General features: G+C 31.1%; 1 protein-coding gene across 2 annotated transcripts; it reads right to left on the bottom strand.

Moving 5' to 3' along the window:
- Positions 1 to 5,459: 5,459 nt before the first annotated feature.
- LOC134725113 (putative RNA-binding protein Luc7-like 1) lies at positions 5,460 to 20,186 on the bottom strand. 2 transcript variants are annotated; one of them, XM_063588663.1, is made up of 11 exons: positions 20,020 to 20,163; positions 19,049 to 19,120; positions 17,554 to 17,648; positions 16,500 to 16,598; positions 15,559 to 15,669; positions 14,020 to 14,163; positions 13,201 to 13,377; positions 9,524 to 9,702; positions 8,696 to 8,776; positions 7,640 to 7,849; positions 5,460 to 6,544 (listed from the first exon to the last, which is right to left on the bottom strand). In XM_063588663.1, exons 4-11 carry the CDS (start codon positions 16,593 to 16,595, stop codon positions 6,517 to 6,519), a joined length of 1,026 nt encoding a protein of 341 aa, XP_063444733.1. In that variant the 5' UTR covers positions 16,596 to 16,598; positions 17,554 to 17,648; positions 19,049 to 19,120; positions 20,020 to 20,163; the 3' UTR covers positions 5,460 to 6,516. The 2 variants fall into 2 exon arrangements, with proteins under 2 accessions (XP_063444733.1, XP_063444732.1); XM_063588662.1 differs by lacking the exon at positions 19,049 to 19,120 and having other exon boundaries at positions 20,020 to 20,186.
- Positions 20,187 to 27,748: the final 7,562 nt, after the last annotated feature.

Genomic DNA, 27,748 nt, shown 5'->3' with positions numbered 1-27,748 from the left:
AGAAACTATTTATATCACATCTGAATCATGTTCCAATTTCATTAACTTAAATTCCCAAGAGAAATGGCTACGGCTGCTGTCTTGTGAGAACTCAACTGTATGAAAAGAGTTGTGTATATTCTTGGTTAAACTCTGCAAATATAGCAGATTTATATTCCATGTTTCGCAAAATTAGTTATTGTTGTTATTTAAAAAAATTGTTTTTAAGTGACAGGATTCAGTTTCTCTATTTATTTGTGTTCACCTGCTTCTGACACGAGGAGGATTGCTGTTATTGCCTATCGCAATCAACAGTATATCCTACAGCACCGTCCCTTGAATTGGTGTCTCCTATACAGATGAACAAATTTATTGTCATTTGTCTATTATAATATCTGTCACGTTATATAATTTTCAATGTTTGTTGCATATACTTTCATTATTGGTAATTGTATAAATGCCCGCTTTGGGACCCTGATTGGAAAAATAAAACATTTGATTTGTATTCCAATTCTAACGTTGTTATCAATAAAAAAAAAATTTTTATGTTATTTCTTCATAGACAGAAAAAAATATTACAGTCATTCTTTAAATATCTAATTATTTACGAGAAATATGCAATTTACTAGCATTGTCATAAACTCTAAATACGGCAAATAGTTGAAAAGAAATTGATAAATTAAACATATTTATAACCGCTAAACGAACCCCTATTGAGTCAAACTCGACAAACAGTTATGAATATGAATATTTCTTAGAATTGACGGTCATTCTCAACAAATGATTTACGGTCATCTTTTAACCAATTACGGTCAGCCTTGTTATGAATCGCTAATCCTGTTACGGTCATCTCGATTACGATTTACGGTCATCCTAGCGAATTTTTCAAATCCAAATCCCCGTTTTATACACGTTCCTCGGTAGAGATTTGTGACTTCCGTGTGAATCTTTTATAAATTTACATCGTATCAAAGTATGCTTTGTAAAGAAAATGATGTAGAAACACCTTAACAGACAATAAAAAAACTGACCTATTTTTTCATCCGACATCTTGGGATGACCGTGAATGCAGTTACGGTCATCAGCTTTACCCCAGTGATTATGGTGACTTGAAAAACACCAGTACCACTCAGATTACAATTCTACCTTGACAGGTAAGTTTGTATCTAGCCTATAAAATACTTATTTAGCCTTGAGAATTGAAAGGTCAGTTTATCGGTGTGTTCCCATTTCGCCTTAGTTGTGAATTCCAGGTAAAAAAGGTAAAAAAAATACTAAGGCGAGATGGGAATTGTACTAAGGCGAAATGTGAATTTAGATGAAAAAATTAAATTAACAAATTAAAGCTCTGTGTTTTTATTTAAGAATTGAATGCTTCTTTTTGTAAATTTATTGGGTGGTAAAAGCGTTGACCGAAGTACATTTTGTATGAAGCGCGGAAGCGCTTCATTCGAAAAATGTACGCACGGTCAACGCTTTTACAACCCTATAAAGTTTCAAAAAGAAGTATTCAATACTTATAATTACATTTTTTTTAGCTAAAATCATGAAAACACGATTTTTATCCAGTTTTATTTAATTCACCTGTGCACTTTTTTGTGGGACCTCGTGTCATCATGCATGATAAATGTTATTGTCTGATGCAATTGTTTACGGAATAACATGTTAATCAATCAGAATAACGCATTATAATGAAACTTACATCTAATGTAATTATAACAATATAAACATTAAGTAATTAGGGATTTGTGTCTCTTGGATTATTATTTTAACATTTATTTATAAAAAGACACTTTATGATTTAAAAAATTGTGATTTTAGAAGAAAAAATCTATAATTAAACATTATTCAGTATCAATTGTATGAATTTCCCACTGTCTTATTTAAATATATTACAGAAATTTTAAATAAAATAAATAAAATAATAAATATTGTTTTTAAAATTGTTTTAATTATATATAATAAAGATAATGCATGGTACTCTTTGACTTCTTAAAGCTTGGTCCAAATATTAATTTACCAATGATCAGGTCATTAGTTAGCTTTGTCTACATAATTACTGAATTTGAATGTGCATCAAGAAATGCAGTATCTCATGTCTTTCCAAACGCAGAACTCAAAGGTTGTTTGTTCCACTACGCAAAGGCAATATGGAAAAAGACAGAGGAATATGGGCTTCAAACTCAGTATAAAGATTCCCAGATGTCAACAAACTCGTCCGTCGTGCAGCAGCACTCACAATGGTACGAAAGACTATATTCAGTATGGTGATGCAGCATCATTCATCCTCAAACTTGGAAATTAGATGAACTTTGAACATTCAAATGTGTAAATTAGTGTCTTGTATTTCACAATATGAACTTTATGGAAATACTCATGTTTTATGTATTAGTGCTATTTCTTATGCTATTGTAATAACATTGTGCTTTGAATTCAGTGCTGATTGAAATAAAATATTTGTTATGATAGTTTGATATTTGTCTTTATTTTTTCATTAAAATATGAAATATCCTTATCCAATTTGTCATCTCTACTAAGACTTTGTTTAAAAATATTATACATGAGTAAAAAAAAATACAATTTCAGAAAAAGAAGAACTAAAAATAACACATTTTTAAAAAGTGGGACACAAAATAGTAAACAATAAACAAAAAAAATATATCTTCTTTTAAATAGTATTTCATGGTAATATTTGACATCAAAATAACAAAAATCAACTAATTGCAATACAAACAAAACATAACTTAATTACAATGTTTACAGAAGCTCCCATTTCGCCCGAGTTAATTCTTTTTTACCTGAAAATTTGTACTAAGGCAAACTGGGATTAATTTTATATGTAAATTTTGACAGCTAAGGCGAAATGAGAATAAGCCAGTTTATCCCATCCATACAAAAGAAGTTTACCTATGAGGGTCAGAATGGGGTTTACAGAATAGAGAATACATGTAATAGCAACAAAAAATAATAGAGAATAGAGAAAATGAACATCAAAATAAAGAATAGAGAATAATTTACTGCATTGCAAAAGTATAAAGAATAACTGTGCAAAATAAAGGGTTACTTAGGTAACTGTAATGCAATACTGATAATATAATCATGATCAATGTACATAATTGATAAATAATCTTGTAACAGAAAGACTAAATTGGAAAATCATTTTCATGAGAATTTTACAGAATGAGTTATTTCAAGGCTATTAAAAGAAAATGCCCTAAAACTTTAAAGAATACAGATATTAAAAAACCCATCCAGGTCCTCATGTTATTTACATTGTCAAAATATAGGCCACACCATTGTTATTCAAAGAATAATCTAGACATCTAGTCAAACTGGTTTTAAACTAGAGATCTAGTCAAACTGGTTTGGTATAACTGACAGTTTGCTCCTGCCCTAGATGTTTTTTTCACAGTGACCTTATGTGTTTGTGCTTATAGTACATTGTACTGTCATATTTATTGATTTTTTGTTGGGACATGACCTAAACATGCAAAACAGTGGCTTGAGATTTCAATTTAAAAGGAATCAATAAAATCTTAGAAAGTTTATTCTATATGAACTTATTTCAGTATAATAAATTAATATTTGGAATTTTATATCCTGATTGATGATTTTTTTTGGGACCAAGATGTTTTCTTCATTCTAATTCACATTATAATTATTTAACCTTCAATTCACATTAAAAGATAAAAAAAAAAATCAGCTCTCGTTTAAAATATTTTGCAACTAAATTTAATAATCCATTAGAATTTGGTGTAAACAAAAAACAAGAGAACCTGCAAGCATAGTCTATTTCTATAAAGTCAAGCCGATAGTTTTTTTTATATCTGAAAAGAAAACTAACATGTAAAAAAAGGCCGAAAGTAACCCCTAAAATTCAACATTAACATATTTTAAACAATTGAATCAAGATGCACAAAGTTTAAGCATTGGTCAGAATTTAGGGTTCTTTTGTACTTACAATATCACAATAACAATAAAGTGACCTTAATTTTGGACAAGGTAAATGGCATGAAGCCAATTTTACCAACTTCTTTTGTATGAATGGGATAAACTGACCTTTCAATTATCAAGGCTAAATAAGTATTTTATAGGCTAGATACAAACTTACCTGTCAAGGTAGAATTGTAATCTGAGTGGTACCGGTGTTTTTCAAGTCACCATAAAATGTAAAAAAAGTGCTTGTTATCACTGAATGGTAAAGCTTGTTTTAATTTATCATTTGGTAGTAAAAGTGAATATACATTGTATATTGTATAAAATAATGATTTAAGTTGATTCAACTACTATTCTGGACAAAGAAAGATAACTCCAATTGAAATTTCTTGCTATTGCAATTTGCACAATACTTAATATAATAATTTTGGATCCTGATTTGGACCATCTTGAAAACTGGGCCCATAATCAAAAATCTAAGTACATGTTTGGATTCAGCATATCAAAGAACCCCAAAATGTTAGGATAAAAACTCCCAAAATCAATCCTAACCTTCCTTTTGTGGTCATAAACCTTGTGTTAAAATTTCATAGATTTCTATTCACTTATACTAAAGTAAGAGTGCGAAAACTAAAAGTATTCGGACGACGACGACGCCATCAATATACGACAAAAAAAAATTCAATTTTTGCGGTCGTATAAAAACCGCAAAATTTCCTTAAAATTACCATCAAAATATTTACACTGAGTAAAATAACCATGAAAATAAGGTGAATCTCAAATTCAATCTTAGCGACTGACATATAGATCATAAAACATTTCCATATATAGTATAAGACAAAACCTCAAAAACTTAACTTTGACCACTGAACCATGAAAATGAGGTCAAGGTCAGGTGACACATTCCAGCTAGACATGTACACCTTACAATCATTCCATACACCAAATATAGCAGACCTAATGCTTAAAGTATCTGAGATATGGACTTGATCACCAAAACTTAACCTTGTTCACTGATCCATGAAATGAGGTTGAGGTCAAGTGAAAACTGTCTGACTGGTATGAGGACCTTGCAAGGTATGCACATACCAAATATTGTTATCCTATTACTTTTAAGAGAGAATTTGTACAAAAAATCTTTTTTTTTTCAAGTAGTCACTGAAGCATGAAAATTAGTTCAATGACATTGGACATGTGAAGGACGGAAACTTGGTAACATGAGGCATCTATATACAAAGTATGAAGCATTCAGGTCTTCCACCTTCTAAAATATGTTAGCTAACGCCGCCGCTGGAACACTATCCCTATGTCGAGCTTTCTGCAACATAAGTTGCAGGCTCGATAATATAGCTCTTTATAACTTGCTGTTCAGTGTGATCTAAGGCTCTGTGTTGAAGACCATACTTTGATCTATAATGTTTTTTCTTTTACAAATTGTGACTTGGATGGAGAGTTGTCTCATTGACACTCATACCACATCTTCTTATATCTATATGGTGCAGTGAAATTGGAACTTGTAATATGGGATATATCAAATAAGTAGACAATTTAAAATGGTTTATTCATATCATGTATACCAAATCTTGCAAGTTAAAAGTATGCAGTAACATTCAGATCATTTGAACAACAATCACTTCAGTAAATAAAAACTTCAAAATGTGTATTCAGGGATTCAAGTTCTTGAAAGTACATTATTAATCACCATAAAAAACACATCAATTACTACATACAAATATAAAATAAATTTCTATAATCAAATATGGACATGAAAATATAACTGAAACAGATTTCTCTTTTAAGTTTTTCAAGTGAAGTGACCATTTTTAAGGGTAAATCTTTAATGCAAATTATTCACATGTCAAGCCATTAAATAAAATGGAATTCATTTTAACTGCAGATGTGATTCATATAGAAAAATGTTACAATAACATGAGATGAGCATAATCATTGATTAACAAATAAAAAATCATTTCTGTAATAGCCAATCAACAGACCTGTCAGAATCACTCTCAAAAGTCCTTTTACAAGTATTCATAAAAGATTAAAGATCTATTTCAATTTTGTATTTAGCATATCCTTTGACCATACCAAATTTATGGTATTTTTTTTCATACCGTTTGACCATACCAAGTTTGTGTCAAATACTGACAAATCAGAGTAACTCTGACAGCTTGCAGTAACACCTGTCCTGTTTATATAACAATGTTAACAAAATTTTTTGAATGATCTGATATACATTTGACATAGCATTTAGTAACACATGTTTTTATACCTTTGTAACATCTATATAAAGTTTCTAAATGCAGTTAGTTGCTGCACTTTTACAGTATTTGTGATTCATCAGTGTTAGATTTATCATATTTTCTCACTCAAAATATGCAACTCAAGGTCAACACCATTACAAACTAAGGACAAATTCATTAAATTATCTCCAATGGTATTAAAGATACATTAAAACAAGAGTTAAGAATGATATGAGTTTTTTTCCAAATCAACAATCACATGATAATGTCAATATAGCACATGATAATGTCAACAATCACATGATGTCAACATAGCACATGATCAGGTTTAAAAATGTCAATGAAGTGTCTAATGTTTCTATTCACCACTTGGCTTTTCTTCCACTCTGAAATAGATGAAAAGAAAAGATTAAAATAACTGTTCCGAGTACTATAGCTAAACTCATCTCCTGAAAGGTTTATATTCATATGTACACAATGTTAAAACTTGAGAACAAGCCTATGTACATATTAACCAATGGACAACATTGTAGACTAGTAAAGAATTCATGACTTAGGTATATTTTTGTGTACATCTTGTATTACTAATCATTTTTCTGGTTTGTAATTTTTATCTTCTATAGTTTTAGCCCAAATAATACTGAATTTTTAGTATAAAAATACTTTCTTGTAGGGTTTTTTTCGTTTTGTATTTTTTATTTGTGTATTTAGGAATTTGGCATTGATCTCATTCATACATCTTTCTGATGAGATAATTCAAAACAATTCTGGAATCAAGGTTGTTCAAAGCTTGTAAGACATTTGTTGTCAATCATTGATAAATTCATATTAAATTAAGTTGTCTTTTGGAAATGGGTTGCCATCTCATATATGTTCCCAATAGCCTCTCTTACAAATACTCAGCTATTTCAAATTTAAGTTTATGATCATTTTCAGCATTATACTCAGCTATTTCAAATTTAAGTTAATGATCATTTTCAGCATGTCTTTTTATTAATTTAATTGCCAATTATTACAACTCAAATGCTTGTTTGTCACTTTTCTGAACTTAAATTGGGATGAATTTAGAAAAGACCTTCTGAAACTTCATAAATCATTGTAGATACTAATTTTCCTGGCTAGAAGAAACATAAATTTTGTGGAAATTTGATATCATGGTTTTGCAAAATTTTGTTGACATACCTATAGAAAATGTATATATACTTTAAAATTTTAGTTTACAAATATCTACAATCATTGCTATTCCACTATGAAAATTAATGAATCCACAGTAGTTTAACATGCTATTTTGTTTGCTTTTCTTGCTTAGATACTGCACTTTAGTTGAACCATATTCTACCATAACTTCCAAGTAAAGTTTTATACTGTGAAACCTTCATATTTGCAAAAACCATTAGTTGACAGTAAAAAACTTATTGAAAATAATTCAATCACAGTATAACTATGAATCTAGTCAATGTCTTTTTTATTTCTACACCTACCCTTCAACAGGCTGCGGGGGTGGCGCTGCTGCTGCTGGCGGTACTGGAGAGTGTGAACCATTCCTAACTTCCTCTTTAACATTTTGACTTCTAGACCCTGATCTACTTCTTGTTCTCTTAGATCTTTTGCGTTTGTGAGATCTTGACCGTGACCTTCTAGATCTACTTCTGGATCGACTTCTTGATCTACGAGATCTTGACCTGGAACGCCTGTAGAAGGAAAAACACAATACATATTTAACATTTGTTCCCTGAATCTATTCCTTACAATAAAAAAAAGTCAACCATAACATGATCATCAGATTATCACAAAAAAAACACTTTAAAATTGTCGCACAAAAACTAAATTGGATTGAAAATTTTGATTTATTGGAAATGTATTTGCAGCTATTTTCTCCATGTGTTTCTATATTTGAAAGTTGTTATCTGCAATTTTTAGGCAAATAGGCAAAAAGGCACTGTTCAAATGTAAATACTATTTTCTATCATAAAATCATTATATTTCATTTTATTTTCATAGATGCTTTGATTTTTCCATAATGACATTTTGAAAACTATTTATTAAGGAAAACAATATGTAACAATATGTAAATGTCAATCAAAACAATGAATATTCATGTAACTCTTATGACTCAATTATGGGGCATGGATAATTTGTTATGTGTAATTTTTTTTTTCTGTTCGCCTGAACTTGATTGATTCATCAATAAAACTTTAATTCTATGCTTATACACCTTACAAATAATTTTAGTTTTGAACAAAAATATCTTAATTAGTTAATTTCCTAATGCTTGTAGAGTAAAACTTTGGAAGGCTTGCTTGCTCCGTTTGTATAAATGTCAATTCTAGCTATGCAATTAACATTGACATCTTCAAACAATATATATCATGTTTAAAGGCATATTTTAACCTGTATATATTATGTTTAAATTTGATTGGACGTTATCCCAGTTACAATAGTACAATATATAAACAAAGCAAGCAAGCTAACCAAAGTCTTGCTTTACATGCATTAGGAAATTAGCTGTAAAGCTCAAATCAATCTTGAAGACCTACCTATGCTTCTTCCTGCGTCTTTCCCTTGACCTAGATCTGGATGAATGTCTTGTCTTCTTCTTTCTTGACCGTGATCTGGACCTATAACAAATTTTCAAGATATAAATCTAAAATATATTTTATAAATAGAAAATTTGTCAAGTTAATTAATAGATCAAAATTAAATATTTCTTTTTGAAAGGCAGAAGTCCAATTTACATGTTAGTTTCAGTTTGATTTTTCTGTGTTTTAATTATCTGATATCCCTTACTTGTTACTTGTACATGTATACTATAGACACATGCAAATTGTATTTTTTGAAAACTTCGAATTAGTCTACCTACATATCATTATGTCAAATAACTCACCCCAAAACAATCATTACCTATGTAAAACTCCTGTATACAAAATAAATACCAAACCAAAACTTCCTGCATAAATCTTTTTACACACAGCTCACTCTGGATAATTTCGAATCTTATTAAGTGTTAAAAAAGTTATTTTGAAATTTAAAATCCTAAATGTTATAAAAATTTATATATACTATGGATTCTTTTATTTTTCGTGGGTATCAATTTGTTGATTGAAGAAAACTTGCATTTTTGTGGTTTTGCCGATTTCTGTCTTCAAATCCTATAGAAATTTTTTAATTCGATTTACGTTTGAATACATGGTTCACCTGTACCCACGAAATCTACGGAAAATGGTATCCAACAAATAATAATGAATCTACAGTACATGTTTTAATAAATTTTTCATTATAACTGATATTGAGCACTTAATTTTTTTAGAAAACCTTTCCTTAGACATACTTAAAGAGCAATAAGCATGAACTACAATAATGTTTACCTTCTATCTCTACTTCTTGATCTCCTGCGTCTGTCTCGACTGTCACCACGAGAACGACTTCTACTCCGACTTGGATTTTTTTCTCGTTTTTCATCTTCCTCTTTTTCTCTCTCTTCACGTTTTAATTTCTGTTCTTCTCTTTCTTTTTCTCTCTGTGCTCTTCTGTCTGCCACACTTTTCTGTGATTATAAATAAAAATTAAAATCTTATCTTTGTGAAAATGAAATGCATTAAAAAAGATTTTCTATATCTTCCTAAGAGAATATTTTTTTTGTAGTCAATTTCTTCTCTCTCATAAACCTGACTTTTTCAGATTTTGAGTGAAAGATGATAAAATAAGTGAAACTGCGAGCTACTGCTCACTGATGATACCCCCGTCGCAAGTGGATAATATTAATGGTGTAAAAATATGCAAGTGTTCAGAAAACAGGAAGTTGTCGAGTGATGAATCTGAAAACACATCATACGGTATAGCTGACTTATATAAATCCTGAAACCAAATTTCAGAAATCCTTGTATTGTAGTTCCTGAGAAAAATGTGACAAAAATTTTCAACTTGGCTATCATGTGTAAAATCATACAAGTGTTCGGTAAACAGGAAGTTGTCGAGTGATGAATCTGAAAACGCATCACACAGTATAGCTGACTTATATAAATCCTGAAACCAAATTTCAGAAATCCTTGTATTGTAGTTCCTGAGAAAAATGTGACGAAAATTTTCAACTTGGCTATCATGTGTAAAATCATACAAGTGTTCGGTAAACAGGAAGTTGTCAAGTGATGAATCTGTAAACGCATCACACGGTATGGCTGACATATATAAATGTTGATACCAAATTACAGAAAGGGTGGATGTGTAGTTCCTGAGAAAAATGTGACGAAAGTTTCATGGGATGGACTGACAGACAAGAGGTAAAACAGTATACCCCCCCTCTTTTAAAGCGGGGGTATAATAATAAGTGTCAACATCAATTTTTAATGGCATCAGTAAACACCCAAAGCACTCAGATCAAAACTAACAATAGAAGTGAGTGATTGACTGATTATGGTTCTTGAACTGAATTTTACTGTGCGTATTGTTGTGTTAACTTTTCTACTTGGCTAGAGGTATAGTTGGAGGTTTGAGATCTCATAAACATGTTTAACCCCGCTGCAATTTTGCACCTGTCCCAACTCAGGAGCCTCTGGCCTTTGTTAGGCCGTGTTCACACCAAACGCCGTGTAGAGTAAACATGTTTACAATTAGTTTAGTGTAGTGTACACTGGTTTCACATTACATTTGTTCACATCTATACACCTTGTTTAGCTACCTGTACATAAGATTTGTTCCCACTTGTAAACTATATGTCATTTAAATGTTCATTACGTAGAACTGAATTTGGAATTTGGAAAATTTTAATTAGCGGTAAGGGAACAACCATTTGACTTCAAAAGGGGGTGGGGGATGGGAATGGAAATATTTCGATCCCCTATTTGATAAAATAAAAAATGGTCATACAGATGATAAAAAAAAATATTCTGAATCAAGAGTTTACCCATACATAATAATGTTAAATATTGAAAAAAAGTATTTGATCACCAGCATCGAAAAAAAAGGAATAAAAACGTACGCGCAAAAAATCTGACTCAGATAAAAAAATAACCCTCCCCCTTTTTTTAAGTTAAGTGGTTGCTACTTTATGAAAGCCATTTTTATAATTTGCAGTAGTTTGAATATACTAGAGATGTCTCGATAACGCATTAGAAAACGTTAGCTGCAACAGCGTGCTTACAGCCGAAAAAAAATGATTGAGATATTAGGGTTCACTACATTTTTATCTTTTCTGTTCGTTTCAAATGGTATTTCTTCGCCAAGGAGTATTTAGTAAAGGAATAGGGTAACGTTTTTTGAAATTTTTTTTACGTGTTATTAAACGGATATGAGATACTAGACAAACATATCATTTACCTCAAACTTTTTTTAGTCATGCATTTATGCGTGAATCGTTTTTTTAGTAAAGACCAGTGGCGAATATTTCTGTGTACGTCAAGGTGATTCGGGAAGACCTTTTCAAATGAATTAGGCAGCAACTATTTACTTCATTTTTTTGGTTGAGGGGGAGGGGAGCGTGAGCTATTGATTTTTTTCAGGACAAATTTTGGTGACAAGTCGAAATCAATTTTAGCATTATATATAGTGGCAGCTGAGGGTGAAACAAACAAAATTTTTTTCAGGGCCAAAAACTGGAAACATTTTTCCAAAACAAAATCCATAGCTCACCACCCCCAACCCCTTGCATTTATGTTTTATACTCAACTGTGATAGCACCCCCCCCCCCCCCCCCCGAAAATCAATTGTTTGCTGCCTTATGGGTTCGGCAATGATGCTGCTTTGAGTCTTGATTAGGGGTAAATAAAATACGTTAAATTTTTTTAACAAAAAAAAATCTGTAAAATTTAGACAACTAATAATTATCAAAAATATAAATTTTACTCAAAAATAGTTTCCTTCTTCAATATATATATATGATAAAACTAATGTCCTAAATGCCTAGTTTTGTGTACACTTAACCTACACAAGGCCTACATTGACTATCGACTGTGTGTAGGTAAAACATGATTTAAACTACATGTAAACATTGAGTTTTATCAATGGGAACGCAATTGTGTTTAGTTTACGTGTGAGTTACACTAACACAACACCGAATTTAGGTCAATGTGAACACGGCCTTAGTCTTGTATGATTTTTAATTTTAGTTTCTTGAGTATAATTTGGAGTTTAGTATGATGTCCATTATCACTGAACTAGTATATATATATATGTTCAGGGGCCAGCTGAAGGATGCCTCCAGGTGTGGGATTTTCTCGGTGCATGGAAGACCTATTGGTGACCTTCTGCTGTTGTCTGTTCTATGGTCAGGTTGTTGTCTTTTTGACACATTCCTCATTTCCATTTTCAATTTATTTTGGTTGCTTACTTTTGGCAAATTTTATTCATGTTGAGAACAAATCACAAAATTGATCCCCATTGATTCCACAGCTAATATTTTCAAATTTAGATCAGCATTTACCCTCTCCAAATAATTAATTACACAAATTTGTATTTGTGTGCATCAATGTGAAAAAAACAGGACATTTCTAAAGATCTAGGGTCTTCACCAACAAACTACGACTAAGATTGGTCTTAAGTCATGAACAAATCAGTATACTTAGGATTAATCTTAGTCGAAATTTTTTTTTGTGAAATCGACTTCTGAAAATGTGTTACAAAACACAGCATACCTATTCGAAATTCTTAAACTAGTAGCAAAAAGTACTGATTGTTAATTGCGAAGAAAAAACATGACAAAAAAGTGTTAAATCACTTTTCAAGGAGCTGAATATATTTGTTTGAAGTTAGTTGTTAAGCACTTCATTTTTCTAGTAAAAATTAACTAATATTTATGAATTTGTTTTTTTCCTGAATAGACACATTTACATTTGTATGCAAATTTGTCCGCCATTACAGAAAATCACACAGGTTCCTGTAAACTTTGACATCATCATTCATAACATTTAACGTCACAACTAAAAAGTGATTGTTGTTTGACGTCAGAAGATTATTCAGAGATGATATAAGGTCATTCGGAGACATAATACAGCTAAATACCAAAAGTGTAATTAGTTAATTATTGAATAAAACAATGCTGTTTATTTACCTTTAAATCCTCTAATTTATCTCTAATGGTTATGAACCCTAAATGTAGTTTCCCCCCAAAATGATCAGCTAAACGTCTGTCGTTGTCATGGATACCAAGGTAAGCTGAGCATACTTCACAGACCCGTAATTTCTGTTGTTGGTAACTCGAAGCAGGCATAGAATTTCTAAATTCAGTCTAAAAAAAGAAAGAAGCTAAATAATAAACTGTTTTAAATATAAAGGAATAAGTGCTACAACCACAGAGGTTGAGTCCAGGTCAGTTGGGGCAACTTTGGACAGAATTTTCAAGAGTTGATACTGTCTGAATTTTGTTTGTAACAAAAATTTTGATATAATTAATATAGGTTTCTGACACAAAATAAGTATCTAAAGATCTTAAAAATCTATTATTCAATACTGTGCAATTGAAGGTTTCTTCTTGAAAATTTTCCAAATATTTTACTGTACTTATTTCACCAAATTCTTCATGGATATTCGAATTAGCTCTCGCCACGATATAGCCTTTTTGTGCTAATGCGGCGTAAAGCAACAAACAATCAATCATGGATATTTTTTTATAAAACCTTAATATTATACATGAAATTGTAAGCTTTTTAATCAAACACACATATTCTACTTCTTAAACATAGTAATTATAATTGCTGCCCATTTTTATGATATATCAATCCAAACAGTAAGTATTAACTCTTTTCAATTTCACTCTGATCAATAACTAACATTCAACAGACACTTAACCCTAAATAATATGAAACAGAAATTTCATCTTTTAAAAATTTCTATGTCACCAAACATTCTTAATTTATTTTTTTCAATTAACCTCTGCAAGAGCTTTCTTTCTTTTTAAATCTTCCACTTGGTCCATATAATTCATGGATTCTTCTACTTCACCATCCTGTCCTAATCCTTCTGCCTTGGCCAGTAAGGTTCCCATCGATTCTCCTAGCTGGTGGATAATTTCAGCCTGAAATTATAGTTTAACATCTAATTAAATTGGAACAGTGCTCTAATATAACCTCATATATTTGTTGGTAGAATTTTACTAACTCCATCATTTCATATGTACTGTAAATTCAGAAATTTGTGTGTGCATTTTTTATTGCCATTTTGTCATTTTAGACTAACATGCGATTTTAATTTTTTGCAAAATATAGAAAAATATCATGTTTGATTCATATAAAAAAAATCAAAATGAGTTTTAATTATCGCATTCACATTTTTCAAAATAATTTCTGAATTTACAGTATTAAAAATTTGCGAACTAAAAATAAAACTTATATATTTTTGATTTTATGCTTAAAAATTGAATGTAGCTAACTTACTCTTTCTTTGGCAAACTCACTGAAGACAAATACTATGCTAGTTATTAAACTAATGAGTACAAACGATGTAAAAGAGCTGTAAAGGAGTACAAACGATGTAAAAGAGCTGTTTTTGTATAACTGCAAATCCTTCTACTATTCTGTCACATAGTTTGTGTTTATATATGTATTGTATAATATTATTGATGTTGATGTAATCAAATGTGTACCTATAGTTTATATAGACTTTAGTAATACAGAGTTCGCGAAGTGGTGGTCCTCAGGATTTTATCACCATAACTTTGCATAGAACTGACACAATTTTAGTATTTTTCAATAGAGTTAATAGTGAGGACCACAAGGGAAAAAAATATTTTGGGAACTCTGTTAATAAAGATATATAGTTTACATAGCAATTTTTGAAGGACAATCATTGCAGACATGAACCAACAACAACCACCGAACTACAGGCTCCTGACTTGGGACAGATACAAAAAGAATGGGGAGGGGTTAAACACGTTTGTGAGGACTCAACCCGAAATTCACCTGGGACAGTGGTGTAACAGTACATAACAAACTAAAAATCAGTAGCAATTAGCTAAACTCAAAATATAGGAACAAGGCACAAAAACATCTAACATAAAATCAACAGAAACAAAGCACCAATATAAGAGTACTCACAGTTCCTGAATGCTAGTTCAAAGCCAAAATAACTAATTAATAAATCAAGTTCTCAACTTATTGATTTACAGGTCTATCTTGAATATTGTGACAACAAAATCTGTTTTTTTTTCTCCATAAAATTTGAAGGTCTAGACTTATGTTCTTACCTTAAGTTTATTAATTTAACTTATTTAGATTCTCAAGATAAATATGTTAATAATAGCAGTCCACACCTGGAGAATATATATATTTCCAGACTTCTTATATGATTGCCAATGAGAAAACTCTCCACAAGAGACCAAAATGACACAGAATATAACAACTTTTGGCCACTGTATGATTGTATGGCCTTCGACAATCAAAAAGAACCCATACTGCATAGCTTGCAATTATACCTTTGTATTAGCTTCTTCACTGAGTTCTTCCTGCGTTTCTTTCAATCTTCTCTTGGCTAATTCTGTTTTTCTGTCACAATCTGCAATGAAACTCTGGAGATGTTCCATAGCCTGTAAAAAGTCAAAAAACAAAGTAGTTGAAAGTAATATAATTATGTCTTCTAGTTTTAAAATAATAACAGTTCTAAAAATCTGTTCCCCATGGTTGTCCTTGACCTTTAAGAAAATTTACTGGTCCTCACTATCATTTCTTTTGTGAAATACCTCAAGTGGGTTGGTTCTTTATATAATTTTGATGGACAAAACCTTTGGACCACCACTTTCAAAATTCTGTAACAAAGTGAATTTAGAGAACGATAAACAGTCTGTTAAGTATATTATAAAATGGAAATCAGAATTCACCAATAAAATTTGTTTTTTGTTGACAGTATGATGACTTATATTTGTCTTTTGGTTGAATTCCCAAGGATGTTGACCCAATACCTTTTGTTATAGATATATTATGAGTACAATGTATGGCATGAATTTTGTCTGCTATCTTTCGTAATCCATTTTAACTTCCACTTTCAAAGACTTATTTTTCTTGTTTGAATGGTTTTACATTTGTCATTTCCAGGCCTTTAATAGATTACTGTAAATTCAGAAATTATTGCGAGGTTTTTATTATTGCAAATAATGCGACAGCGTTGTAAACGCAATAATTTAAACTCGCATTTTGAAATGTTTTATATGAATTAAACAGGATTTTTCTCAAAATCGTAAAAATTAAAATCGCATTTAAGTCTAAAATGACAAATCGCAATAATAAATGCACACAATAATTTCCGAATTTACAGTACTATAGAGTATGGTTTATGCCTTCTGTTGAAAGCCCTATAGTGATCTTTAACCTCTATCTTCTTATTTGAGAAATGTGTGTCTCTTCGTGTTATCATACTTACATCAATATCATAATAATAATCTTTTCCTCTTGAGGCTTGATCATAATCAGCCCTAAGTGCTAAGTCGTGGATCTTTGGACATTCACCCAAGTCCATTCTCTGTAAACAGAACAACAATAATTCAAAAATCAAAAATCATTTTAATTTTTAACATTTTACATAATTTTCCTTCCATGATTTACATGTATGAAAGATGTATTGTGATGAAGTGTTGTAATAGAGTATTTTTATTACTAATTTGCAAGGACATCAACTGAATTTAATTTGAAGTAATTTCATTTGGTTTTTAAACCTTCAAAATTCAAAGTTAAATTTAAACTAATTCCTTTATACCCAAGTAAGTAGATTATATATGGTACTATCTGTTTATTTTTTTTTGTTTTTTTGTTTTTTGTTTTTTTTGTGTTATTATTTTGCTTTCTGTTTTCATTTATATTATGTCGCTTACTATAATATATATGTTGTTGATGCTATAGCATTATATTATATGCTGATTTGCAATAAACTTATTACAAATGTCTGTTCTAAAGATGTCTTCTCTTATCAGAAACATGACAAATAGTCTTGTGATTAATAACAACTTTTATCAGCTATATTGTGTAGAGATATTTTGCTTAGCCTTACTGTTTTGAAACTTAGAATATCACAATGAGTTTGTCTTGATTTAAGCATATGTCTGTATGTATTTCATCTTTATAATAATATACTGTGTTCTTTTACAAAAACGTATGTGTTGTACTATACAATATATAAATATCATCTCAAAGATGTCTTCATGTACTTTGGTTCCTCTGATATCTTCTTACTAAAAATTTGCACCTCACTTTGTAATTATTCAAATCAGTATTTACCAATTAACCATACATTTACTTGCTCTTAAAAGTCTTTAAATAGGGAAGATAAAATTGTCATACCAATTGAAAAAAAAAGCCATTGTTAACATGTATTTTCAAATAAAAAAAATGTGTTAACTACTGAAAGCCTATCAAATTTTATTTGGGATGTACGTACCAATTTCCATGTCATGTTTTTTCCATTATATACAATCACTTACCGTGCTAGAAAGAATATCGTGTGGACAGCAGCTTAGCAGGAAACTCTTACATACCCGAGGATCGTCAAACTTCACTTTGTATCTGGATCTATCTCCTAGAAATTATATTATTCGACAAATATGTTAGAAACTTAGAAAATTAAAATCTTTTACACCCTGATATTTTGCCCATTTCATACTCAGTTTAACAGTTAGCATAATGACTGAATGAAATCTTCTGTATTTTCGGTAAAACAATACACATGTAATGTTTTTATTTGTAAAAGAATGATTTTTTTTTCCAAAGTGACTGGTTTTCAGAAAAGAGGTGCCACATGATATGTATATCGAGTGTACATTTTTTTTTACATTTCAGAATCAAAAATACTACTTTCTTGTGTAAAAAATATATCATTATGCCAACTGTTATACATTACTATAATAATTAAGCATTACAAGTTGCAAACTATTAATTCTAATGATTTTTTTTGTTACCAAAGTTTTCAGTACATGTACTTCAATATAGAAAACAATTTAGAATATCATAGCTTGCAACATGTACTTTTATCTATATTTCTGTCAAAAGATTTGGCTTTTAAAAATACACACAACATATCTGCTCTTGCAATAAATTAAAAATATTCATATTTATTTTATTAAAAACATTTGAGAAACCATACAAGTACTTACAGTTTTACTGGTGACATCCAATATCCTTGTTCTTGATTATTAAAACTTATTCATAATTTGTACAAAATGTTGTACAAAGGATTCATGTGTTTTTTACAATACCACATCAGAATAAGAAACTATACATTTCATAAAAGTAATTAAATTTTCAAAGTAACAGGGTTTAGTCTGTCCTTCTGTTCCTGAGTAATCCTCTGAGTTAATTTTTTTTATATTCTTTCAAATTATTCCATTTGACAAATTTATGAACACAGAAATTTTTCAAAAATAAAGTTTTTGAAACAAAGGGTTTTACTCTGTCCTATTATCATTTTTAATGTTCCAAAAGCATGTTTTATCATAACTTCTGGTCATAATCTTGAACATTAACATAAAACCAAATCTTTTGACAGTATTTTCAACATTAGATTGTTTGTACTTTACATATTATACACACTGCGATCCTTTTATCATCTGTCAGTGGCATGCTTTTTTCATAGTTTTACACCTTTTCCTCTCACCTGCAACAGTAAAGATTCCTCAAAGCTGCCAACATGCTCATTAATTAAGTGTAGAAATTATCAAATACATTTCAGTATACATTATTGGCTTAATGAAAGTTAAAGTTTACATATTAAACGTTATAAAGTTACCTGTTATAAATTTACCCTAAAATTACCTGTTAATTAATTTACCTTTCTAACATTACCTGCTAACATATTTGACCTTTTGATAAATTGACTTGATTTATGCTATTTATGAGAATGAAAATTCATTAATACATGAAATAGACAAAGTTACAATAGAAATAGTACTCTGCAATGAAAGCTATTTAATTTCAACTCACGGCTTGGACTTCATCACCTTAAAACCCTTGGCAAATTTGACTGCAATACACCTGACCATATGAAAGGGGTCCCTTGAAAAATAGGGATGCAAATTATTAAAACCCATGAATTTATTGTATTTCAATGTGTAACTGTTTGCATAAAATATTAAATTCATACCATTTTAATATTTGAAATACATGCAAATATTTGAAACAAAATATATTTTCTTTAAACATGTACATGTAAAACAAAAGCAATAATTGCTTATTTTTATTAATTATGACTGATTATAAATCTCAAACTACAAGATAAATTCCAGTCTGAAAATCTCTTAATTACTTTAACTTATCATACAATTGAAAAATATATTTTATGTATATGATAAATACATATTTAAACGTGCTTTAAAGTAATAAAAAATATGTATAAAACAGTTACACATTAAAAAAATCCTGAAAACAAATGTTACTGTAAAGCAGACAACTAAAGCATTTGAAAAAAAAACATATACCAAACCACTCATAGATATTTATACAACTGTACATATATAAAGTGAGAGGTACATAGATAGAACGACTCAATGTCATATTTGATTCATCAGCCAAATTTTAATTATAAGCATAAATTAAATTTCTTTATTTCAAATACTAGTTGAAATTTAGTTTCTCATAATTTCAAAAAATATAAACGCGACACAAATTTCTCAAACATGTAATTTTCACTCGATTTATAATTTACCTCCCCTTATTAAAGAGGTCAAGGACGCCAAAACAAGATTTTTGCAAACACAAGTTCATAAACGAAAACGGAGCAACAAATTGAAGGAGATTAACTATTCGAAAATTTGACATTTTTATTCCATAAACCATGATATAAACATTTATAAAAACAAATATTTATGGTTTCAAGTTTGGGACGGAAGGCTTTTCAAATCCTGTTTGCTTCCTGGTTTTCATGCATGATTTTGTCCTTAGAGTCTTCAACATACCATCTCTTGCTGTGCCCATCAGCTCATCCAACATCGCCCTCATTTGTTCTTGGGCAGACATTGTACTGTCTATTTATTTTGTGTCTACAATAAACGTCTAAGCAAATTATATTTCAACAACTAAACATTCATGGCGTCAACACGTAGGCGGATAGAGCGCCACCTATTGAAAATTGTTTAAAAGAAGTCGTTCTAATCCCGGTATTGTACCCTTATTTCTGGGGGGAAAGTATGAATTTTAGAAATATATCGATTTAAATTTATGATTTAATTATTTCTGTTAGGTAAAGCATCTTTATAAGGTATATTGTCTCAATAAATTAAAAAAGAATTTACTGTCAGAAATCTGTTGATCCCGTCTGTATTGCCGGATATCAAAAGTAACAGAGTCGGACAGACTGACAAGCATTGAAAGAAGTGCGAAGACATACAAAACAACAACAAAAAACCAACAAAAAACAGTCCTATAATAAGTACTATATATCATACTCATAAATATATTTTAAAATCTCATAAATTTACTTCTCAGTGAGCCTTAGAAATTATCCATGTAAACTTGTCGCTCCTTTTATGATATATTATTCTAAAAGGTTACCTATTCAACACTGTAATAAGAAAATTGAATATTGTTTTTATTGGTATAAATATTGATTTTGTTATCAGCAAATTCAGAGCTAACTAAATATTACTAGTATGATATATTCATATACATATTCATGGATCAACAATCTGTCGATACCTGTAACTTGGCATTACACAAAGTCATGTTTTTCTCTGGCTGTTTATTACGTTTTTACACTAAATCCATTGGATGTTGGATGTGTACGGATTGATAGTTTAGTCTTAGATACATGATTTATTTATTAGTTGTTAGTGGCTTTGAACTAGCTGTCAGATAACTGCGAGTACTCTCAGATCTGTTCATTGTGGTTTTTTGTGTGTCGGGATGTATAAGTATAAAAAAGAAAATGTGGTATGATTGCCAATGAGACAACTATCCACAAAATACCAAAATGACACAAACATTAACAATTATAGGTCACCGTACGACCTTCAACAACTTAGATGAGCAACGCCCATACCGCATATTGTCAGCTATAAAAGGCCCCGATAAGACAATGTAAAACAATTCAAGCGAGAAAACTAACGGCCTTATTTATGTAAAAAAATGAACCCGGCCACGTCCACTTGTATTTTTGTCCATCTGATGAGTTAAGCCTTTTACAACTGATTTTTATAGTTCGTTATTATGTTGTACTGTTATACCACTGTCCCATGTTAGAGAAAGGGTTGGGATCCCGCTAACATGTTTAACCCCGCCACAATATTTATGTATGTGCCTGTCCCAAGTCAGGAGCTTGTAAATTCAGTGGTTGTCGTTTGTTTATGTGTTACATATTTGTTTTTCGTTCATTTTTTTTTTACATAAATAAGGCCGTTAGTTTTCTCGTATGAATTGTTTTACATTGTCTTATCGGGGCCTTTTATAGCTGACTATATATGCGGTATGGGCTTTGCTCATTGTTAAAGGCCATACAGTGACTTTTTGGGTTGTATTTTCACATTGATATATATATATAATATTTTGATATTGTGCTGTTCTGACTTTAAAATTCATAACATTCTTAGTTTTACATTTCAAACAAGTTTTTGACAGGAGCAAATTTGTTGGGAATGTTGAGATTTACATAATGTCCACTGACATCATTCAAAACTTTCAGAACTCATTCGGCTCTTATCCAACGGACCTATCCTTTTTTTTGGGGTCTTTTATCTCGAAAACCGTAACAGATAGACAAAAACATTAGATCTGAAAAACGAAGAGCAAGACAATTCTACAAATAAGTCAACATGATTGAGATCTTCATCAACAACTTATAGTGAAGTTGTTCGACCCATAAATAAAGGTTTTTCCAACATTTTTGCATTGTTGCCTATTATCTCGAAAACTCTTACAGATAGGTAGGTACATTAAATGGTAAAATTAGTTCCACAAGCCATGATTTACAAATAAGACAACATGACAAAAATCGGAAGGCGACTATTTATTGAAGTTTTTGCACTTTAACAAACGATTTTTCGTTTTTTCTTCATATTTGCTTCTGACATGAGAACAATATGAAACAATTTAAAATAACTTAATTATCGCCTAGAGTACATAACAAATCAGTTTACGAAAAACAAATATGACAGACACGGACCAGCAACAACCACAGATCTAAACGTAAATAAAGTGGTTAAATTCATTTACTGATGTCCTTTTCAACTGATTTTATAGTTTTTTTTTCTAAAGCTCTTTACATTTGTAATTCGGGGGCCTTTTATAGCTAACTGTGCGGTATGGGTTTCGCTTATTATTGAAGGCTGTAAGGTGAATTATAGTCGTAAACGTCTGTGTCATTTGGTCTCTGGTGGAGAGTTGTCTCATTGGCAATCATACCAAATTTTCTTATGATTATGTATACATATGCTGTTACAATTGTTTTAACATTCGTAATATTTAAACTTTGCTCATTATTGAATGCCGTACGATGACCTAAAGTTGTTAATTTCTACGTCGTTTGGTCTCTTGTGCATGGAGAGTTGTCTCATTGGCAACCATGCCTCATCTTCTTATTTCTATATTTGGAACATTTATCGCACGGTGAATAAAACAATTACAGAAGTGACCTTTGACCAACAATAACCTTGTCCGAAACACGGAACCTAAGACGTAAGCTAGGTCTTGTATCCTCTGGACATTTAATAACATTGGACAGACTGACCAGAAGTTTTGAGTTATATACAAGATACAAGGTATAGCAAAAGGGACCTTTGAAAAGATACATGTATCCTTTGAGTTATATACAAGATACAAGGTATAGCAAAAGGGACCTTTGAAAAGATACATGTATCCTGTGGACCAATAATAACCTTAACATATACAAGAAGCTCGTATATACGTTTCTTTTTTTCTCTTTTAAATTGTATTCTGTTTTTCTCAATTGTTCATCTATTTCGCCGATATGCTCTTGTCTTAACACTGAAGACACCAATTATTTTCCTTTCTTAACACTCCTAACACCCATTATTTTCTTTATTCTTTGTTTTTGACCATCTTTTTTTTGTCCCCGATTCAGCACCTTTGGCCCTTTGCTCTCTATTCAGTTAACCCTTTCAAGACCCTTATAATGCACATTGCTATAGTAAACATGCAAATCTTGATGCCAACGTTAATTTATATCTTCAAAATACTGACTCGGTATATTGGACCATCATAGTAAGCAATACTTCGTGGTGGATGTACAACTACAAGTTCAAGTTCAAATTCTTGATTGTGAACTTTCAGACACATATAGTGTTACAAGAGAAATTCAGTACATATATTAAAATGGAGAAATGTAAAGTTAAACCAGAAACACAAATTTAACATCAAAATCAAGTTACAGTGAATGATTAACAACAAATATCCACTTGCAGTATGCATGCATCATGTTATTTAACCTTGTGTTTGCCTAAGATTTTAACTTGAACTTAAAGTGCACTATACTATATTTAGAAAAAAAAAAGTTATTTATTTTTCTATTGGTACATGTTTGTAAACGTACTTGACCTTGGTATAGTAAAACTTGTAGTGTAGACTTTATGATTTTGAATTGTTCAGGGGGGAAAAGGGGGATCATATGGGTGATGGTAATTTCCGTAATATTACATGTTTGGCGTGAACAAGAGAGGGAAAGAGAGAGAGTTACACAAAGCGGTTTAATGATAGTAGTAAGTCTAGTAAGGGGCGAAACATTGAATTTCGGGGATTCAAATGTGAATTGAATGACTTTATGTCCTGGCACAAAGTTAACCAGGATGAAAAGGAATATTTTGCACATGAAAATTCAAAGAAAACAAATTGTGTAAAAGAGAAAAAAATATACTAAGATATGTAAACCGCTATATAATATTTTTTTTTCCGTATCGTATAAGCCGTATATAATGCAACATACACATATTTCTAACAAGTTACTCAAAATATAAAAAAACAGCCGTGGTGTAGTGGTTAGTGCATCGGACTACTAACACCAAGGTTCCTGGTTCGATTCCCGTTCGAGATGAAAATTTCAGGAACTCAATTTTCGATTCTCCCTTGACACCATTTGCGAGTATGGTCTTGAGGAAACGATGATAGTCCGTCGGAAGGGGACGATAAATGGCTGACCCGTATTAAGAGACAGCCATATCTCTTGCACGTTAAAGACACCCTTGTAGATTTCGAAAAAGAGTAGGCTCAGTAATGCCGCTACAAGGCAGCACTCGCACCCGCAAAGTGGAAAGGGATTAATATAAGTAGCAAAACTTGTTTCCCAATCCACTATAAATAAATATGTTTAAACTAAACTAAAATATAAAATCATTTCTATTTAAAGTTCGAGATTACTATACAGTTCGTATGCACTTTTTAAAACAATTTCACAGTATCAATAGAGTGGCCTGAATTTGGACAAGGCTTTAATGATAAACCTAACTGAACTTTTAATTTTGAAGGATACATATTTATATTACAAGATTGCTATACCAAAGAAAATCTTATATCAACAAAACATTCAACATTTAAACTTTATTTCATACCGTCTATCTGTACGGCCAGTGCATTAGGTCACTTAAAACTGATCAAAATCTGTTATGTATACAGATCTATACATGATTGTAAAATCCACCATAGTGGTGCGGGAATATCATATGATGGTATGGATGGTGTCCTTCATTTCTAAAATAAAATTGACGAATTGATCTATATTCTTTTGCTCTTTATCTTTTAAAATAATTACTATTCTGCAATTGTTACTTGATAGATATATATGAAGATGTGATATGAGTATGTTCCGGACCATATGAATATTTGGACCATACGCGTATGGTCATGACCATATGGGTATATACTCGTATGGTCCGACCGTACGCGTATGGTCGGGGTAATTAACATTCTGTTACAGCTTACTTTTAATACTTCTAATCTTCTAAACTCTTCATATGGTATGACCTTTAATTAAAAAGACGCTCTCATAAAGGTAATTTTATTATTATATTATGATAAAAAAAAAAATGGTAAATAAAAAATAGAAGTTTCACAAAGTTTATTTTACTTACTTGTCAAAACTTTACAAAACATATTTTATACCAACATTGCCGATTTGTTATTACGGGTGAATAGCAATATTTCCACTTAAATAATTAAATTTCCAAAAATTTCTTACTGTTACTGTAGCAAGAAGGTACTGGAAAGTAACATAGTTTATTTTAAATGTCTTGTGAATATGGTGTATTGTAGTGTTTTTGCGAGATTTGAGATCTAGTAAGAGCTTCTTAAAAACACCGTAAAGATCAGAATGGCCAAAGACCTCGGTATAACTGTACGCAGCTGTAAAAAGGCTAGCTTTTCACTCGCAAACAAAAGGTGTAACTGAAAAGGATCGTGCACTACCAAGAATCGCAAATGCAAAAAAAAACCAACCGACATGATACCACTTGGTAGTAAATGTCAACCAAAGCCTACATTCAATAATGTAACTAGCGATGAAAACTAATTATGACATCTATATTTAAATTTTACGTAATCTTTGAATTATAAAATTAACAAACTGTCATGTAACCATCATTGTTTTTTAGATAAAGTTTTTGTATTATTGAAACGTCTATAATGTAATTTGAAAAAAAATACCTAAATGGTCTAAATACTCATATGGTCCGGCCCGTTAATAACCAAACGAGTATTATACTCATATGGTCAGACCTTACGCGTACGGTCGGACCATACGCGTATGGTCCAAATACTCATATGGTCCGGAACAAGTATACCAATGAGACAACTCTCCTTCCAAGTCACAATTTATACTAGAAAAGTAAACCATTACAGGTCAAAGTACGGTCTTCAACACGGAGCCGGCTTGGTTCAACCCGCACAGCAAGCTACAAAGTGCCCCAAAAATTACAAGTGTAAAACCAAAAACGAGAAACTGTATTCTGTGCATTTTTCTTTTTTTGAAATCAATATATTCTCCTCCAATTCTTTAATTTTCACAGTTATTCTTTAAATTTAAGCATCCCGCTTTTCTCTATTAATCTTTCTTTTTTTTGCCAGTTATTATTCTCTAAAACCCTATCCACATCATCTTATATTGCAAACAAAGGTTTATCAGCAATCGAGAGCACATGTGCATTCTATTATAACTGTTGTATATCGATAGCCGGTGTTATGGTATAGAAAACAACCAAATATCTGAAATATTTTTTCACTGTCTGCTTGTCTAGTTAAACATAGTATCGATGTCATAGTTTATGTCTATTTACTTTTTAGTAACAAAACTCGGTGTAGTTTTGGGGACATAGTTTAAATGTTACATCATTTCATCTTTTGGAATATGTTTGTGTGTCTTTGAAACATGCAGCTGTCACTAACTAGGAGTACTATAAGATCTGATGAGTTAAACCATATTAACTAATTTTTATGTTTTGCTGTTACACTGCCCCCCCCCCCCCCCCCCCCAACACACACGAACATGTTTAACACCACCACAGTGTGTCTGTCCCAAGGTCAATGGTTAATGCTTGTCATACTTTTTCGCAACTTTTTTTTCTCTATTATTTATGCCGTTAGTTTTCTCAGGCAATTGAATTGTTCCATATTTTTCATGTCAGTTATACCACTGCAAAATAAGTGGGGGTCTGCAGCCCCGAAAGATGAACGATTATAGTAAAATTGTATTGAAAAACAAGTTTTATGAAAATTATTTGTAAGCACATACTTATAACGCTACAAAGGTGCTACGCCACTGTATGCTAGACACATTTATAACCTGCATGCATTTTGGTTAAAATAACAATTTTCTTTCTATTTTAAACAAGGCTTTTAACCGTTAGTTTTCTCGTTTGAATTGTTTTATTTTGTCATTTCGGACCCTTTTATAGCTGTCTATGTGGTATAGGCTTTGCTCATTGTTCAAGGTCGTACGCCACGGCGACCTTTAGTTGTTAATTTCTGTGTCATTCTCTTGTGGAGAGTTGTCTCATTGGCAATCATATCACATCCTCAAATTCTTTTCTATTTTTATTATCTGTTCTCGCACTACCATGCACACAGCCCCTTCTATCACTTCACGTTACATAGCTCATATATTTTTTTAAGGCAGACGTGTTTTTTTTTACCGCTTTTAACTTCTTAGGTGCTATTTTACCTGCTACCGCAAATAAGCGATTTTTTTTCAATTTTGCTGCTCTTTATATTTTTTTTATACTAAACGAAATAAATGTTATATTGCAACTTATGACGTTCGAAAATGGAAGACTACACTTCGTTGTACAAATGTAATAAAAACCTCAAATAAACGCTTCAATTTTGTTCGACTCGCGAAGAGATAGGACAAGTTTTGGAGTACTACTACTATTTTGAAGGACAACTATGTGTAACAATTACTGTGAAAACGTGATTCCAGTACTAAAAAATATGATAATCATAGCACCAAACAAAACCTTTTATAACGATTTGTAATTAGTCTTTTGGGGCAAAAAAGTAGGCCTACTGCTGTCTTCATTGCCCAAAGATCACTTTATCCTGGTTAGTCAAGAAACTATTATTCATGGGGCATATCCAGCCATTTTAAAAAGAAGGGTATACCTAACCAAGGATAAAAGGGGGGTCCAAATATATGTCCCCATTCAAATGCATTGATCGTCCAAACAAAAGGGGGGGGGGGGGGGGTGT

Source organism: Mytilus trossulus, chromosome 7 (assembly GCF_036588685.1).
Source record: "Mytilus trossulus isolate FHL-02 chromosome 7, PNRI_Mtr1.1.1.hap1, whole genome shotgun sequence".
NCBI classification, from domain to species: Eukaryota; Metazoa; Mollusca; class Bivalvia; order Mytilida; family Mytilidae; genus Mytilus; species Mytilus trossulus.
The sequence above is the reverse complement of the archived record's forward strand: the minus strand, read 5'-3'. Positions and strand labels throughout refer to the sequence as shown.

Bases quoted from the DNA above. Each gene is read 5' to 3' on its own strand.
- LOC134725113 (XM_063588662.1), bottom strand. From the start codon at position 20,080: ATGTCTGCCCAAGAACAAATGAGGGCGATGTTGGATGAGCTGATGGGC. The intron at 17,649-20,019 runs GTATGTTGAAGA...TATAATTTCTAG, and splicing joins GATGGGCACAGCAAGAGATG to GAGATAGATCCAGATACAAA. The intron at 8,777-9,523 runs GTAAACATTATT...AATTTGTTATAG, and splicing joins TCAAGAAGTAGAGATAGAAG to GTCCAGATCACGGTCAAGAA.